Here is a 19,037-nt window from a genome sequence, read left to right on the forward strand (position 1 = left end):
TCGTGAGATTTTGTTGAGTAAAAACATCAAGATGCAGAAAAGTATGTATAGCATGATCTTGTATTGATCCAAAAAATGTCCCTGTATATGTTTATGTATGTATGTCTCTGTATGGTTATTTGAGCATAGAGAAAAACATGGAAGAATTCATGCTAGGTTGTAAACATAGGCTCCCCTGATGGAATGACTCATGTGGTGGAGGGAAGGTCAGAGACAAGTTAAAAAAAAACAAACAAAAACACAAATAACTGAAATCCTCATATACACAGACAAACACAAAAAGGGATGTATGACGTCTCATTTTTGCATTATGTAAAATTATATGTTTGTATACCTATAAAGAGATTTTTAACAGTCAGTAAAAATGGCTTATACTGATAAAAACAGAAAAAATGTAGGAATAAAAGTATTTCCCACAAACAGCATGGTTCCTAAAGGAGAGACTAGAAATATTCTTTTACAAATCAGAACAGAAACATCAATTCCATCACTGATGCAGCCAACGTTGTTTCTAAAGTTGTGTCCCGTGTAATAATACAAGAAACAAGTAATAGAAATAATTATTAGAATGGAATAGACAAAAATATCATTATTTGCTAATCTTAAGTGGTTGTATATCTGTAAAATCTAAATATATTAGCTTTTAAATTTTTAATTGTTCAGTAAACATTCAAGTAACAATAACCTTACTACATGTAAGACCAACTGTTAACATCCATTAATAAAAGATCCCATTCATTAAAAACAACAGAAGTACTCAGGCACAAACCTGAAGAGTGAGGTATATACCCTGTATTTTAAAATCATTTTTACTAGGAGATACATGTTGAAGCCAGCTACCAAAATAGTGATTTTGGCTATGCAACAGCTTGTCTTAAGCAATAGTAATAGTAATTAGATAGTGAGGCAGTGGTCTATTGATGCTATTTATAATTCATAATAGGAAAACCTTATCAATTAAAAGCATAAGCAAATATAAAAATAAAAACAAAGACACATAAGGTATTTTCTTGGAAGATATGAAAAACATCTTAAATATATCCAGACATATACTATGTTTCTTGGCGGGAAGAGATCATAAAAATGTCACTACTTCCTCAATCTATTTTCTAGATTTCATGCCATCCCAGTGAAAATTTGAATAGACTGTCTTAAAATTAATATAAAGTTCATCTGGAATAATAATATGAACTGGTCAAGAATATCCAAGATATATCTTGAAAAAAGAAAATTATTTAAGCAAGACCATTTCCATATGATTGTAAACACATGTATAGTGGTAATAATTTGGCCCATGACTCTGGTTTAAAAATAGGAATATAGATCCATGGAATAGAGTAGAAAGCTCAGAAATAGATGTAAATATTTTAAAGAGCATTATCATAAGAGGAAACAAAAGAATTATTTCATAAAAGTTGCTGAAATAGGGCTTCCCTGGTGGCGCAGTGGTTGAGAGTCCGCCTGCCGATGCAGGGGACACAGGTTCGTGCCCCGGTTCCGGGAGAATCCCACATGCCGCGGAGCGGCTGGGCCCGTGATCCATGGCCTCTGGGCCTGTGCGTCCGGAGCCTGTGCTCCGCAACGGGAGAGGCCACAACAGTGAGAGGCCCGCGTACCGCAAAAAAAAAAAAAAGTTGCTGAAATAACTGGCTTACAATGTGGAAACATAGTTTAATTCACCTTTTTTACATTAAATATAAAATAAATTATAGGCTAATTAAGAAATTCATCTAAAAACCTAACAGAAAGTAACTGAGCATCAGATAATTTGGAAGTATAATTTTCTGGCTCTGAAGGAATATATTCTGTAATAGCAAGAGAAAAATATTCATATACTTTTTAAAAAAATCTATACAAGGAAAAATAAGAGATGACTAAAGCACATACTTCAGGAAAATATTTATGACAGGCAAAATATTAATTGCAAGATATGAAAGCTAGGAGAGAGTAAAAAGAAAAATCTAGAGACACCAAAAAGTAAGTGGGCAGAAGTGTATATTCTCACAAGAGGAGGTTTAGAGGTTTAGAGGGTTAGATAGGTTAGAGGGTTTTAGAGGGTTAGATGGAAGTATGTTCAGCTTCACCAGTTATCAAATAAGTACAAATTAAAGTGAAAATAAGGTTTGCTGACACCTAGTGATGGCGATGCCAATTAACACAACCTTTTTGGAAAGCAATTTGGCGATACGTTTCAGAAGTCATAAATATATTCATTCTGCTTGAAGCACTAATTCCAGGCTTAGGCTTCTGAAGAAGTAATTTGAAAGAAAACCCATAAGCTTACAGATGTTATTGCAGTGGCATTTATAGACTGAGAAACTTGGAAATAACCAAACTGGCAATAAGAGGAAAGGTTAAGTGAAGTAAGGTCTGTTGATAGAATGTTATGCGGCAAGAGGTTCTCTGGCCCCATGGACATTACTAGCTAATTGACACTCAGACTTCATATCTCATCTGATTCTTTCGGTCTTCATTCCCTCTTTATCCAACTTAACTCAAGAAAGAGTTATTAACTTGGCAAGGATTCCCACGTTGGGTTCATTAAGCCAAGGTGTCAGCTTTTTTTTTTTTTTTTTTTTTTTTGCGGTACGCGGGCCTCTCACTGTTGTGGCCTCTCCCGTTGCGGAGCACAGGCTCCGGACGCACAGGCTCAGCGGCCATGGCTCACGGGCCCAGCCGCTCTGCGGCATGTGGGATCCTCCCAGACCGGGGCACGAATCCGCGTCCCCTGCATTGGCAGGCAGACTCTCAACCACTGCACCACCAGGGAAGCCCAAGGTGTCAGCTTTTTAACCATTCTTGCCTGGAACCCAAAGTCGCACAAAAATACCTTCAACTCCCTGGCTATCCTCTTCCACCGCTTGAAAACACTTACTGTCTCCTATTTTCAGATCAGCTGCAACTTCTTCTCCCCATCGTTCCCCTGAAACTGAACTCCATGGAGCCATTCCAGCAGACACTACAAGTCCTCATCTTACTTGGCCTCTTGGCTGCATTCTTGAAACTCTGTCTTCCATCACCTTCCATGGCGCACCTTCTCCATGCTCTCTTCCTTCCTTCTTGACTAGGCCTCGACCTCCTTGGCTGGCTCCTTCTCTCCCTGACTCTAAATGTTGGAGTTATTTCAGCCCCAGGTTTGGCTCTTCCTCTCTTCTGACTCTGTACTTTGTCCACAGACAATCTTATCCACTCCCATGGCTTGATCTACCATCTCTATGTCGATGTCTCCTTTATCTCCCGCCCAGATTGCTTCTGGGCTCCAGGCTTATTATATCTTCTTAATTGTCACACAAGCATCTTGAACTACACACATCCAAAAATTGAAGTCTTGATTTTTCCACCCAAGGTCTGCCTCCTGCTCAGTGTGTCCCATTGCAATATACAGCACCTCTGTGTCCAACCATTTGCTTACCACATCCACATGCCCCGCTTCCAGTCCTGCCCCGTGCTACCTCTAATGGGTATATTGAAGCTGTCAATTCTTTCCATTTCTACTGTACCATCCTAGCCCAGGCTTCTATCATCTCTTAATCTCAATCCCGTGTGGCCCTCCGGTTTTCATCTAGCAGACTTTCCCACACTTCTGCTAGACTATAAGCTCTTTGAGGGCAAGGATGATAGCTGCTTGCTTCACTGAAGTAATCAATGCCTTGTGTAGCACATGGCACCTCCTAAAAGCTTGATAAATGTTTATGGAATAAATTAATGCAACGATTACAGTTATGTAAATGCTGTGTATATGAGAACTGGAAGGCAATGTGGAAAATTTAAAACAGCTAGTGATAATAGGACTTTAACAAGCTTTCTGGTGCTCTTGTTATGATGTTTGAGCAGTGAATTCAATTAAAGACATACATGTGTACAGGATAACAGGTGATAACGGTCATGCGCTGAGATGTGCGGTACAGGGAGAAATGCAAGGGTGAAGCATGCATGAGAGTCCAGCCAGGAGTTGAAGATGAGCTGCTGGGGATGGTCTGGGGTTCAGTACTATGTTCAGGTCCCCTGGAGAGGGTTGGACTTCAGTCCAGTGGAAGTTGGATGATAAGAACTTGCATTCCAGCATGATCCTATGGCTCAGAAACAGGATTTTTTGAAAATGGAAAGACGGGGGTGAGATCCCAGGGCTAGAAGAGATTTAGCAAGTGTATCAGAAGGTGAGAGACAGTGGTCTTAGCTGGCTGTGCAGAGTCTGGGCAGAGGTCTGAAGTATAACAGAAGGTGGACACCTCCCCGGTTGTGTGGGACTATCACTCTTCATCGTGGGTGATAAGGTTACCACTTCCTATGCTCCCAGCTTCCTAAAACTTAGCCCACCTCCTCACCAGATCCCCTGCATGCACATGGTGCCCACCTCCTCACCAGATCTCCCATTGGCATATTATTTTAACTTTTCTTTTTCTTTTTCTTCTTCTTTCTCTTTTTCCTTTTTCTTCCTTCCTTCCTTCCTTCCTTTCTCCCTCCCTCCCTCCCTCCCTCCATCCTTTCTCTCTTTCTTTCTTCTCCTCCTCCTCCCTCCTAAACATAAACAAATGAAAAAAAATTATGTATTTGGATGAGAATACTTAATATCATAAAGATATAAAATCCCGGGCTTCCCTGGTGGCGCAGTGGTTGGGAGTCCGCCTGCCAATGCAGGGGACACGGGTTCGTGCCCCAGTCCGGGAAGATCCCACGTGCCGCGGAGCGGCTGGGCCCGTGAGCCACGGCCGCTGAGCCTGCGCATCCGGAGCCTGTGCTCCGCAACGGGAGAGGCCACAACAGTGAGAGGCCCGCGTACTGCCAAAAAAAAAGATATAAAATCCCCTAAAATTAATGCATATATTAGTACAATTCCAGTTAAACTCACAGTCCCCACACCCCATTTGGGTAAAATGATCTTAAAGTTCATATGGAAGAATAATGTCTAGGAAATGCTAAGAAAATTATGAAAAGACAAATAGAGTTGCCATAAGTATATTTAAATCCACGGTAGTAAAAATTTGATGACATTGGAATAGAATTAGATCAATAGATAATTGGAACAGTGCAAAGTTCAGAAATAGCTTGCAGGTATATGGTGATTTAATATATGACAAAAGTGGTAGCTCAGTGGGAAAAGGAATTTTTTTTTTAGTAAATGGTTGTGACATAGCTGATTAACCATTTGGATAAAAATAAAGTTCGACCCTTATGTTACACTATACATAAAAATAAATTCCAGATGGATTAAAGACATAGTTTAAAAAATAAAGCAACAAAGATGGTGGAACAATATTATATTTGTCCACAAGCAAGACTTTGGGAAGAACTTTATAACCAAGACAAGAAACCCTGCATTTGATTACATAAAAACACATTGTGTAGTGTAAAAGATACCACACATACAAATTGCAAGACAAGCAGATCAGGAGAAAATATGTCATAAATATGACAGATAAGGATTAATATCTATACTATACAGAGAGCTCTTAAAATTGATAAGAAAAATACAAAGCAGAGAAAATGGTCTAAGGATATGAATATGCGATTCACAAAAGAGCAAATTAAATAGCCAATAAAACATCTCTTTCTTTATATTGGCAATCTAAGAAATTCCCCTTCTATGGCAAGTCAGAGGTGAGTTCATTTAAGGCTCTAGGATGGATGGAAATGATGGAAAAAAACAATAATCCGGTTCCTGAAATTTCTTCCCCACACAGACGACAGTGACTGTGGTGGGAAGCTTCTCTCCAAGACGCTCGGAGTGCATGGTGAAGAACGTGGACACCGGCAGGATGCTCTGCAAGGGTAAAAGTGTATCCAATGAGACCTGCACCTGCAGCATCCCGACCAGAGCAACCTACCAAGGCAAGTGGACTCTGCTGTTTTTGTTGTCGTTGTTGTTAGAAAATGAAGCAGGCAAGAGAAACTTCTGAGTCCAGATTGCCCAGGAAGCAAGTTAAGTGACAGAATCTGAATAGTCCCACGCTGTAGACTCTCCCTCCCCTACCCCTTGCTTCCCACTTTTCCCCTCAGTCCCGCTCATCTCTGCTCCACTGATCACATGAGTGTGCAGGACCCCGCAGTCACATGTGGCTGGAGAATGACAGAGGGTGGTAAGTTGGTTAGGTGAGTGGAGTCAAGCCAGAGACCTTTGGGCTGACCTTACGTGGATGGTTCAGATAATTCAGAGATCGGAACAGCTGGGAATGCCCTTGATGAGATGAGAAAACAGAACGGCCAATATTTTTATCATCTTAAGTTCATTGCATTCGTTCATTCATACAGGAAGTATTTATTGAGCATCTATGTGCCAGACACTGTGCTAAATGGTAGGGAGTCAGTGACCAGAAACACTCACCTGGTCCTTGTTCACAGTATTTAGAGCCTCTTGGGGTAGAGGTGAGTCAACAGCACCTTACAGTGCGGTGGGTAGCATGCAGGGAACATAGCACACCATGGGAAGCACATGAAAAGGGCACCTAACTGGACTTGGGGGTGGGCAGGTAAGGGGGCAAGGAAAGCTTCCTGGAGGATGAAGAGGGTTGAGCTGGACAAAGAAGAAGGGGAAGGAGTAATGCAGTCAGAGACCAACTAGTGTGATGGCCAAAAGGAGAGAAAAAGCTTTGTCTGAGGAGCCGGGAGAGGTTCTGTATGGCCAAGGCAAATAAGGTAGAAAGCAGAATGATAGAAAATGGATACCAAAGAAGGTCCAAAGTGTCTGGCACAAAGTAGCCATTGATGACCCATGAATTTCTGTTGAATGAATGGGACAGGAGGAGGGGAGGGCTGGGTTCTGAAAGGTCAGAGAGGAGGGAAGCTGTGGCAGTGAGCGGGTGAGGTGACTGAGAGCTGAAACAGGTAAAGGTACGACAGGTAAGGGTGGAGCGAAGTGCGTGGATCCAGAGGATGGTTAGGAGTGAATACAACGGACGGGCTGAGGATTCGTGAGTCCCTCTGGGTCAGGAAGAAGTAGAGTCGGGTTCGTGGGTTATTAACATGCAGGTCTTGCTCACCTGGAACATAAGCTTCGGAAGTATTTGAGATCACCTTGGAAAGCTAGTTGATTGCTTTAAAAATTTTTTTAATCTTTTTTTAAAAAGTGAAATAGAGTTGACGTACAGTGTAGTTGATGGTTTTTACAGCCTCCGTCAACTGAACCCAGCCCTCTGTCTGACCTTTTCTCTGGATGCCTTCCATATTCTGAGCAGGCAAACAAACCCACGTTCCCGCCTCTTGCATTCAGCCAGCCAGTGGCCATTGCCAAACCTTTCTTGGTCTGTGGCCTGTAGTGGCTTTGCCTCTTTCACCAAATCCTGTCTCCCTTCTGCTTTGAAAAGTCACCTCTTCCGTATAGCCTTGACCGATCCTGCTCTAATCATCCCGATCGTTCCGGTACCCTCGGGGTTCCCCACCTGCACCCCAATCTTGGTACCCAGGTGCTGCATGGAACTTGAACCACTCAGAAGGTGTTTCCTTGGCTATACTGTCACTGTGCTTTTTCACCTAAGTTATTTTATCTCTTCTAGAATAACTGCGAATGCTTCCAGATCAGAGAGCATGTATATTCGTTTCCTTGTGATATTTCCCAGTAGCATTTTGTGCACAGCTGATACTCAGGAAAGGATGACGCTTGCTAGTCTCCATTACTGGACACTTGTTGATTCCATTGATATGTATTTTCACTGGGAGTCCCTCAGTGCTTACTGTCCATATGTTCATGCTACTAACAGTTATCAAGTGTCTGTTATCAAGTGTCTGTTCAAATGCTGTTGCTGAGAGGTCACGCCAGCCCTCCAAACCTTCTTGTCTTCGGAACAGAGGATTGTCATTTCACATGTACCCACTTTATGTGAGCAGAATTTTATGTGACATCCTGGCTTTCAGTATGAATGTTCCTGCTGAAGAGAAGCCCCTTAAAGTAAGGGTTCTCAGACTTTTGGAATCACATACTAATAATATTTCAGTTGAAAAATTAGGGGTGCCAACAAAGTTAGGCCAACTTCTTAAATTGTCAAGGAAAGACTTTTCATTTTAAAAGCATCATCTGCTCTCCCTGTTAATTCATAAAAGGAAGAAGGTATTAATACCAAAATGGGTGGCAGTGAAGATATCACAGAGTAGCACTGGTCCCTGGCCACAGTAGGATTTGAAAGGCACCGCTCCAGGCTGCCGCACCGAAACCTGGCTATACACAGTCAGTACACGGGGAGATTACAGACACAGATTCCGGACATCCCCCAGCCCTGCTGAGTCAGAATATCTAGGAGTGTGGCTCTGGAATCTATATTTTCATCAATTTCTCAAGTGATTCGGATACACAACCAGATTTAGGGATCACCTGGGGTAGAGTATGTAAGTTGAAGAGGTACAGGAAATATGTCATTTCTCACATGCTGATTTAGCAGAGTTTTTATCTTATTACTTTATTCTTTTGGGGGTTTTCTGACCCATGGGTAGGTTCTCAAAAGCAAATAAGAAAACCTTCATCATAGATTTGGCAACAGTTGACTCCAAGAAGATCATGGCTCCCAGCCCATGGGAACCACACTTTGGAGTTTGTTAGGTAAATATCCGTAGTATGGATTTTTCTGAAGGTGCAGGATTTCTTCTCTAACATTCTGGTTATCATGTTCTAGGCAGTTCTTGCTCGGTGACTTGTTTTATTCTTATGCTGTGGCCAATTACAAGCTGAGATAGTGATCCCAGGGAGAGTACGAGCTGTAAATGGGCTGTGAAATGGCTTTTTCTTAGTGATTATCCGTGGGAGGCCTGGAACGTGAGGTGGGCCCGGGTCTGTTTGGAGGCTTGTGCTGTGCAGTTCGGCTGCCTGATGTGAATGGCCCCCGGGAAGGAGCCACATACTGATTGAAATGTTAGCGAACAGCTGGCACACCCCACCCTCTTTGTGGAGGAGGCAAAAAATATTTATTTTTTGCATTTACAGCTTTGCTTGACGATAGCAGGGCTCCACCGTCAATGACTTCTTTTCCCCCTTTGCTCCAGATGTTTTAGTTGTCAACGTGACGTTCTCCTTCAGTTCCTGGAGTGTGTCAAAAAGATTCAACTTTACCAACTGCTCATCATTAAGAGAGTAAGATTTTATTTAAAACGTGAATATTCTCTCATTGGTTTTAATGTATTTATTTGCTTTACTCTTCGATTTCCTAAAGACCTCTTTTGTGGAGGAGAACTTTCCAAGGTGCCTTTTGGAGCATGGCCTAACGGGAGACAGGAGAGCCCCTGAGCTAATAAGCTGACTTGTTCAAGCCCTGCCAAGTGAGGTGGAGCAGTGAAGAGGCAAACAGCTGTGCTTGGGTGTATTTTACCCACAGGGAAATACATTCCTCCAACCAAGATGTGGCCTTGAAGTAATAGGCGAAGGGGTGCTGCTAGGTTCTCCCCTGATCAGAATGGCTTTGGGAATTTGAGTCAAGGAAGAGAGTCTGAGCATGAGATGAGGGGAAGTCACAGTCAAGGAGAAGCACAAGAGGAAGTCTCTGTCATCAAAAGAACATGTTAATTGTGACCCACGTTTTGGTACCGAGTTTGGCCCTGTTGAGCTACGTACCCCCCTGAGTTAGGACCACACCTCACTCCTTGCTTCTAAAGCAGATGGAAGACAGAGGAAATATGTCTCCCAGATTCCAGGTTTTCCAGCTGCAAGATGGGATGGATGTTCCCATGGAAACAATGGGAAGCTGTATTATTAGTGATTCTATGGCTCTTTCAGTGGTTTGCTTGACCCACTATGTGAGTACCAAACGTGGATTTCTTTGGGTCTGGTCTGGGAACCACTGTTTCTTCAGGGTAAAGGCATTCGAACTCGAAGCTGAGTTGGGAGGCCACCCTACAGCTATATGAACAGGAGCCGCTGGACTTCACCTTTACCACTGCGGCACTTTGAAAGAGGGATTGAATTCAGTGATTTCTAACAAGCAGGATGAATTCAGGGAGGAAAAACACCAAACTTGATACAGAGAGTCCATGAAAATGGGGAAAAAAAGAAAAAGGGAGAGAGTTAAATAGACCTGTGTAGCTCAAGGAGAGTTTAAACAGAATACAGCTCCTGCACCCACGCTTGTAAGGCCTGGTGAGAGGAAGCGCCTTGCCCCAGGTCCACAGCTAGGTAATTAAGAACCAGACCTCAGACCCACAGCTCCCCAGAGGGGGAGCACCCTTTCCTTGGGTACCTACTTCCCCTTCGAAAAGCACTTAGAAAAGTCATCACACTTGAGGGGTATTGATAGGAGCGCAAGTCACAAACCTGCTTCTAGCGCACTTCGGTGGTGGGTGAACCCTTAGGCGAGTCTGTGCTTTCTTCTCCCACCGAAACTGCAATTTCTGTAGGTCAGAGTCTCAGGATGCCTTGGCATTTCTGGAAGAATACATGAAATGCACATGTGTCCCCTCTCCATGATCTAGTCCTCTCACTGTCCCCGGGCTGAGGCTTCCTTTTGCCTCCTTTGGCTACGGTTCCAAACCCACCTCGATTTCCATTTTTATTGTTCTTGCTTTAACACTGATTATCCTATTAAGTGCTTTTCAAGTCTTCCGCTGTTATCCATGCATGGTTGTTTGATTAGTAGACACAGTTCTTCCTTAATTTGATTAAAAAGCAAACACTGGCACCCTGTTTTCTCTGCTCGCCAGGTAGCACTTTTAGTTTCCCGTCTTCCAGGCATTTGGCAGTGTTTCTGCTCCAGTGAGTAAGGGTGGGTTGGTTTATGGGGGGCTGGGGGAGATCAGTCTCCAGAGGGAAACTTACCTGAAGGTAGACAAATAGCAGAACTGGATTCAGAAACAGATTCAGTGGGTTCCTGTTATCTACTGACATACCAGGTGACCCCAGCTCCAGGTTTCCATGGCAACCCCCCAGCAAGTGTAATGATGGTCCATCAGCCCCGAGGGCTGCCCAGAGCAGGGCAGAAAGTCAGTACTATATCCCTAGCCCCAAAGGACTGTCCTCTCTCCCCTGGGTGCATCACAGTCTATCCAGGGATTTTTTTTTCTTCTTTTAAATGCTCGCATGCGGCATCACAGAGGGAAATTCTAGAATATGAACGTTTTCCTTAAAATGAGGGAATTAAGTTGGTTTTCTGTGTTGCCAGATGCCCAGTATGTATTGGAACTGGCTGTGCTTGGTGTAAAAGTGAGAGAAAATGTATCCATCCCTTCACAGCTTGTGACCCTTCTGATTACAAGAGGAACCAGGTAAGGTGACATTTTCAGTATTACAGGGTTTAACCAAAAATAAATATTTGTGACCACCTAGCCCCAGCCTGTCTTTTGCCTTTATTTCAAACTTCGAATTTCCACCTGTTCGGATGTTGAAGGGATATTCTTCATTTCAGGACCTCTGTCCAGTGGCTTTTGAGAAATGGGCCCCACCCAAGACAGCAGGAGGAGGAAGGTTCAAGGAGAAGACAAGTAACAGAACCACCCAGGGCTTGCAGGTCAGACCCTGTTTTCATATCGATAATGGGAAAATCCCCCTTTGAATGGCAATAACATCTCCTGCTACTTTGGGTTCCTTTTATAAAAATTCCCTATTTTACTTTCTACCCAAATTCCCTTTTTTACCTTTGGTTTTTAACCAAGTTGCATTTAATTGGCTCAATACATCAGAAGCTGCACACTCGCATAAAATAAATTAAAATCTGTGATTATGAAAAATGAAGGCCCAGTAAAAGTAAAATTTTAAATCTGACTTTGTGGCTCTAGGGAGAGTTAGAAGGAAGTATAGAGCACACAGCACTGAGGGGATTTCAATGTTTAACCACATGTTATGATTGCATTGGGGGGGGCGGGGTATGTGAGGGCTAGGCGTGTCTATGCAAAATATATAAACGAATCTCTTTGGATTATTTTTCTTTGCAGAGATGATCTAAGCAGTAGTCAGTAGTGTCAAAACAAAGAGTTGTGTCTGTGTAATAAATACACATTTCTCTTCACTTCTCAAAACTATTTTTCATGGAAAAATACTTACCATGAAATTTCTTTGGAAATTCCTCTTATTTTCTTCAAAGTAAATCACCAAGCTCAACTGACAGACATGTTTGAAAAGAGAGAACATGACCATGTAAACATTTCCGGGTTGATGCATTTAGTACACAAATGCTGACTTCATTCATTTGATGGAAGTTAATTGAGCATCTGCTATGTGGTGAAAAACAAAAAAGGACAAGTTCTTGTTCTCATTAACCTTGGGTCTAGTGGGAGCAGACAAATTAAAAACAGTAACATGTTTTGTTCTTAAAGGCTCAGTTTTCTGTTTCTTGGCTAATCTGTGGCTTTGATGTATCCATTTGCTGCTACTTAAGGTCAGGTGCCAATATAAATAAGTAGCACATTTTTAATCACTACCAAAAAGTTGAGAGTAACTTTAGGTGAATTTAGTAACAAGCAAAGGGAATGTGAATCAAAATGGATTATGAAGTTAATTAAAGGCATTAGAAAAGCTTGGTGTGCCAGTATCTTCAGACTTTTATTAAAGTCTTTGAGGTTTTATTAAGTGATGAGCCACATTTCTCTTCCCATTGGTTTATGAAACTAAGGCATAGTGACAGGTGTTTGAATCAAAAAGGCAGTGGCTTTTTTAAAAAAAAAATTAAACTTCTCTTTTGTTGTTGTTTCAGTAGTTTTTTAAAAATTTCAGTTGATTTTTAAAAATTTAAAAATAACATAAAATGTACCACATTTAAGTGTACAGTTCAGTAGAGTTAAGTACATTCACATTGTTGAGCAACCATCACCACCATCCATCTTCAGAACATGTTTCATCTTGCAAAACTGAAACCTTGTACCCATGAAACAGTAACTCCTCACTTTCTCTTCTCCCAGCCCTGGCAGCTACCATGAATTTGACTACTCTAGGTACCTCAGATAAGTGGAATCAAACAGGATTTGTCTTTTTTGTGACTGGCTTATTTCACTTAACATAATGTCTTCAAGGTTCATCCATATTGTAGCTTGGGTCAGAATGTCCTTTAAGGCTGAACAATGTTCCATTGTTTGTATATATTACATTTGTTTATCCAGTCATCCATTGATGGACACTTGAGTCGCACCCAGCTTTTGGCTATTGGAACTCATACTGCTATAAACAGGTGTGTACAAACACCTCTTCAAGACCCTGTTCCAGTTCTTTTGGGTAGGGACCCAGAAGTGGAGTTGCTGGATCATATGGTCATACTATTTTTAATTTTTTGAGGAACACCATTGTTTTCCTTATCGCTCTGCCATTTTACATTCCCACCAACAGCGTATGAGCGTTCCACGTTCTTGCCAGCACTTTGCTGTTTTTGTTTTTTTATAGTATTCGTCTTAAATGGGTATAAGGTGGTATTCTGTTGTGGTTTTGATTTGCATTTCCCTACTGATGAGTGATATAGAGACTCTTTTCGTGTGCTTATTGGCCATTTGTGTGCCTTCTATGGAGAAATGTCTATTCAAGCGTTTTGTCCATTTTATAATCAGGTTTTTTTGTGGTTGAATTGTAGGAGGTCTTTATATATTTTATTTTATTTTATTTTATTATTTTTTAATTTTTTTGCGGTACGCGGGCCTCTCACTGTTGTGGCCTCTCCCGTTGCGGGGCACAGGCTCTGGACGCGCAGGCTCAGCGGCCATGGCTCACGGGCCCAGCCGTTCCGCGGCATGTGGGATCCTCCCGGACCGGGACATGAACCGGTGTCCCCCACATCGGCAGGCGGACTCTCAACCACTGCGCCACCAGGGAAGCCCAGTCTTTATATATTTTAGATATCAACCTCATATCAGATATATGATTTGCAAATATTTTCTCCTATTCCATAAGCTGCCTTTTCACTCTGTTGATTGTATCCTTTGATGCAGAGAGGTTTTTAATTTTGTTGAAGTGCAGTTTGTCTATTTTTTTATTTTCTTGCCTGTGTTTTGGGTTTCATATACAAGAAATCATTGCCAAATCCAGTGTCATAAAGCTCTTATTCTAAGAGTTCTGTAGCTTTAATCCTTATATTTAGGTCTTTGATCCATTCTGAGTTAATTTTCGTATATGGTGTCAGGTAAAGATCCAACTTCATTTCTGTGTGGATATCCAGTTTTCCCAAGACCGTTTGTTGAAAAAAACTGTCCTTTCCCCCATTAAATATTCTTGGCACCCTTATCAAAAATCATTTGACTATGTATGCAGCAGTTTACTTCTATGCTATATATCCTATTCCATTGGTCTATATGTCTGTTCTATTTTGTAATAAGACACTGTTTCGTAATAAGTTTTGAAATCAGAAAGTGTGAGTCCTTCAACTTTGTTCTTCTTTTTCATGATTGTTTTGGAAGAAAAATAATTTATTTTGAAGTAATTGTAGATTCTTATGTAGTTGTGAGAAACTAATACAGAGAGATCTCATATCTTTTACCCAGTTTCCCCCAATAGTAACATCTTGCAAAACAATAGCACAATATCACAACCAGGATATTGACAGTGACAACAGTCAAGATCCAGAACAGCCCTGTCACCTCAAGTCTCCCCCACGTTGCCTGTCAATAGTCACACCCACTTCCTCCCTCCCACTCTCTATTTCTGACCCCTGGCTACCACTAATCTATTCTCCATTTCTATAATTTTATCATGTCAAGGACTTTAAACAAATGGTATCATCCAGAGGTACCCTTTGGGGATTGGCCTTTTTAACTCAACATAATTCTCTGGAAATTCACCCAGTTCTTTTTCTTTTCTTTTTTTAAATTAATTTATTTTATTTTTAGCTGTGTTGGGTCTTCATTGCTGTGCACGGACTTTCTCTGGTTGTGGCGAGCGGGGGCTACTCTTTGTTGCGGGGCGTGGGCTTCTCATTGCGGTGGCTTCTCTTGTTGCGGAGCACGGGGTCTAGGCACGCGGGCTTCAGTAGTTGTGGCTCGCGGGCTCAGTAGTTGTGTCTCACAGGCGCTACAGCTCAGGCTCAGTAGTTGTGGCACACGGGCTTAGTTGCTCCGTGGCATGTGGGATCTTCCCGGACCAGGGCTTGAACCCGTGTCCTCTGCACTGGCAGGTGGATTCTTAACCACTGCGCCGTCAGGGAAGCCCCATCCAGTTCTTTTATGCATCGATAGTGTCTTCCTTTCTATCGCTAAGTCGTGGTTCAGACAATGACTTTTTACATTTTTATTTTAAAGGAAAAAATTAGGTCACAGAATCCTGGTTTCCTGTATTGTGTCTTACGGAACCTTTTGACTTTTGACACTATGTGGTTAAAAGAACTGGGGTCACCAAGGGAGCAAGAGGCGGCAGTAATGAACAAAGCCCAGACCTGTCTTCAGTGCTTCTCTGTGAATGACCTTTGTAGAAAGACATCTTTTATTTTTAGTTAATTTTTATTGGAGTGGAGTTGATTTACAATGTTGTGTTAGTTTCTGCTGTACAGCAAAGTGAATCAGTTATGCATATACTTATATCCACTCTTTTTAAAATTCTTTTCCCATATAGGTCATTACAGAGTATTGAGTAGAGTTCCCTGTGCTGTACAGAAGGTCCTTATTTTATATTGGGTTAGCCAAAAAGTTTGTTCGGGTTTTTCTGTAACATCTTACGGAGAACAAAACCTGAACGAACTTTTTGGCCAACCCAATATATAGCAGTTGTGTACATGTCAATCCCAATCTCCCAATTCACCCCCCACCCCGCTTTCCCCATTGTTAACCATAGGTTTGTTTCCTACATCTGTGACTCTATTTCTGTTTTGGAAATAGGTTCATTTGTACCATTTTTTAAGATTCCACATATAAGCAATATCATATTGGAGAAAGACTTCATGTTGATACTGAAATGTTTTCTTTAACTACATGACTTAGTTGAGAAACTCACATTTGGTTAATAGGGAGTGGAGTAGTATTTGTTGCGGAAGGGATTTCTCATGCATTGTGAGACGCTGCTGTCTTTTCATTATCATGCAGAATGTGTGAATCCAAGTTTCCAGTTTGATTCTCATGCTGGCCTTGAATGAAGCACTGAACACTCTATTCCTAGCAGAGAAGCATCGAGGGCTTTCATTCAGTGCATCTTCCACATCACGTACATACTGAGTGCTTCCTGTGTGCCAGGCATGGGGACGCGAACTGTGAATGGTACAGACATAGTCTTAGGCTTCCTGATGCTGAGCTAGGGTTGATTCTCTCTGCAGGTGTTTATCGAGCACCTAGTAGATACCATTACACTGAGTTCCGTGGATACCATGATGGGGGGCACATATCTTGTCCTCAGTCTCAAGAATCTTATATGTACATGAGCACATAGATAAGAATACAAGATAAAAAAATATTAACCTAGGGGCTTCCCTGGTGGTGCAGTGGTTGAGAGTCTGCCTGCCGATGCAGGAGACACGGGTTCGTGCCCCAGTCTGGGAAGATCCCACATGCCGCGGAGCGGCTGAGCCCGTGAGCCATGGCCACTGAGCCTGCACGTCCGGAGCTTGTGCTCCACAACGGGAGAGGCCACAACAGTAAGAGGCCCGCGTACCGCAAAAAAAAAAAAAAAATTAACCTAGGGAAGGTACCAGGCAGTATACAAACCCAGAGAACCTCTCTGTGCCTGGGGCCTTGTCTTAGTCATTCCTGATTATTTAAACCCAGTGCCTGGCAGGTAAAAGCTCTTAATCAGTGTGGTTGGATAAGTCTTGGATGGATGGATGGATGGATTGACACAAGATGGCATTTCAGCCAGCAGTTGAGGGAAGAGACACGTGGAGACCAGAGGAGTGGGTCTTCTAAGCAGAGGGGCTAGCACTGCAAAAGCATAGTGGGTCACCAGAAAATTCCAGGGTACCCATTACGGGAGACCCTAAGTGATTCGATTTGGCTGGAGCAGAAGGATGCAGGAAATTATGGGACAAAACAAGATGGAAATGACCCGGGAGCCTACATCTATGGAGCCTTCCATTTTGTTCTTCAGCCAGCAGTACAGTGCTCTTCAAGACATTTCTTTTTTTAATGCATGAATTTGCTCATCCATGGATGTGGTATTTATGAGAGAGGGTTCCTGGCTCAATCCCTGTTATGCCCTGTCGCCCTCACACTGTTTCATGACCCTATGACCCATCCCTTGACCGTGACCTACAAACACATATTGTCGTGTACCAGGGGGCTGCGTTAGGAAAAGCATCACCAGAACAGGGAAAATAACTCAAAAATCTACGTTTGCCCTTTGGATGGGAAGTCTTTTCAGCTGTAAGGGCCAGTCTCTGTCAGAGACGGTTGGCCCTGCCGCCCTGCCCTAACCTCTTTTCCTTCCTTTTCTTAACAGTCTTATATCTGGTGCCTCCACCTGCTGAGAGAAGAGGTGGCTGCTCTTTTTTCCTGTTGTCGAGGAAAGGTTGTGGAGATCTGTGATATGATGTTGTTCTAATATTTGTTATGCTTATCGCCGCCGGGTAGAAGCACACCATACAAAATCATGTTCTCCTGCTCTCGGAGAATTCATATTCTTTCTCTTCCTTGTGATTTCTCTTCCTCCATCACTTTTGATTGCATTTTAACTTCTCACAGGCAATCCAAATCACCTCTTTCAGGGTCCTTGCCTTGAAAATGAAATCAACTTTATTATGTACCTTGTTGAGTAGCTTCTGTGGGCCTAGCACTGTGCTGGGTGCCGTGGGGTTCACTGCCAACTGCTCCTTTATTCACTCATTCGTTCATTCATTCATTCAAAAAGTGTTTATTAAACACCTACTATGTGCTGGGCAGGTAGGCAAAGTGTGTGCCCTTGTGGAGTTGATAATATTTTAAAGGAAATAAGATTCATTTTCATGAAGCATCTGAGTGTGCACAACGGAAAAAGTTATGCACAGGAATGCCAGAATGTGCTAAATTGAGTAGTGGTGACCTGTATGTGTGCAGCCTATGCTATATCCTGAGCTCAAAGTGCCTCTTTATCTGAGCCTCACAATGGACCTGTTTTCCCCATTTGATAGACAAATGTTGACTTGCACAGGGTCAGTAGGTAGTAAATGATAGACATGAGATTTGAACCCAGGCAATCTGACTCCAGGGCCCACAGCTTTAACCACTGCTCTACGTTGTGTGACCTCAATGTAGTATTGATGATAGAAGTCAGTCTGGAAGGGACTTCTTCTCTTGGCATTAGGCTGGCACGGCCTGCCCCATCCATGGCCTGGGCAGGCTGTCAGGGGAGGGCATTAGCGTCGAAGCCTTGGGACAAAGCGGGTAGGCTGGGGCACAGTCAGAGTGAAGGAGTTAGACCCAGGCAAGGCTGGCATCTTTTCCAAGACGGGGAGAGCAGCAGAGGCTTCAGGTGGGAAACTGAGGCCTTCAGCAGAGGGGAGCGGCAGGAGTCTCACGGTGAAGTTGAAGCTCAGCAAGGGGGTGGGGTTTCAGTGGTGGGGTCTCTGCTAGAGGGGAGACACTACCCTCCCTGGTCACAGAGTCCTGGGCACCCCGGCCGGGTCTCAGGAGCCCCATTCGGGGAGTTCAGTGACCGAGAGTAACTACTTTATAAACTGGCCTCGGCAGCCTCGCCTTCAAGTCCCCCAGGTCCAGAAGCAAGCCTTAATCTCCCTGCACAGGGTCTTGGTCTGTCACCTTCTTAGAAGTTTCCAGATCCATCTCAGTTGGCATTCTAACTCTTGACAATTCCTGGGACCAAGTTACATTCCAGTCTCCCAAGGACCTGTCCCAGGGGCCCCCACCAAGGGGCATTCACCTGGGGGCCGAGCACAGGATGGACACAACCTTTTCGTTCTATTTAACGCTTTCATTTTTCTTTGGCGGGATTGTATTTTGCTGTTTTTCTTTCCACGTCTCACCTCCTCTTACACTTCACCATCTCCACTGCTGGTTACCACTCTTCTCAGTTTATACATTTCATTAATATATTACTTCCATCCTTTTCGGTCATTAATAAAGATGTTAAATAATTCTGAACCAAATACCCCTGTAGGGCCCTACAGGACACTTTCCTTTAATTAGTTGTGCTACCTTTCATCTCTCTAACGTCCTTTGGTTTCAGATTTCCAGCTGGTTTTGAATTCATGTGACTTTTTATCCGGTCCTGTTTGAACTAATTTCACAAGTGAAAATCT

At 42.8% G+C, this 19,037-nt stretch overlaps 1 protein-coding gene across 1 annotated transcript in view; it reads left to right on the forward strand.

The window, feature by feature from the left end:
* Positions 1-19,037, forward strand: part of PLXNC1 (plexin C1) — a gene marked incomplete at both ends in the record, with an annotated part of 144,770 nt that overhangs the window by 58,960 nt on the left and 66,773 nt on the right. Inside the window, 4 exons of the mRNA XM_079715967.1 lie at positions 5,682-5,829; positions 8,968-9,055; positions 11,073-11,175; positions 11,316-11,417. Coding sequence (XP_079572093.1) covers positions 5,682-5,829; positions 8,968-9,055; positions 11,073-11,175; positions 11,316-11,417 — 441 coding nt within the window. The remainder of the gene's footprint in view (positions 1-5,681; positions 5,830-8,967; positions 9,056-11,072; positions 11,176-11,315; positions 11,418-19,037) is intronic.

This window comes from Hyperoodon ampullatus, assembly GCF_949752795.1.
Source record: "Hyperoodon ampullatus genome assembly, chromosome: 11".
NCBI lineage: Eukaryota > Metazoa > Chordata > Mammalia > Artiodactyla > Ziphiidae > Hyperoodon > Hyperoodon ampullatus.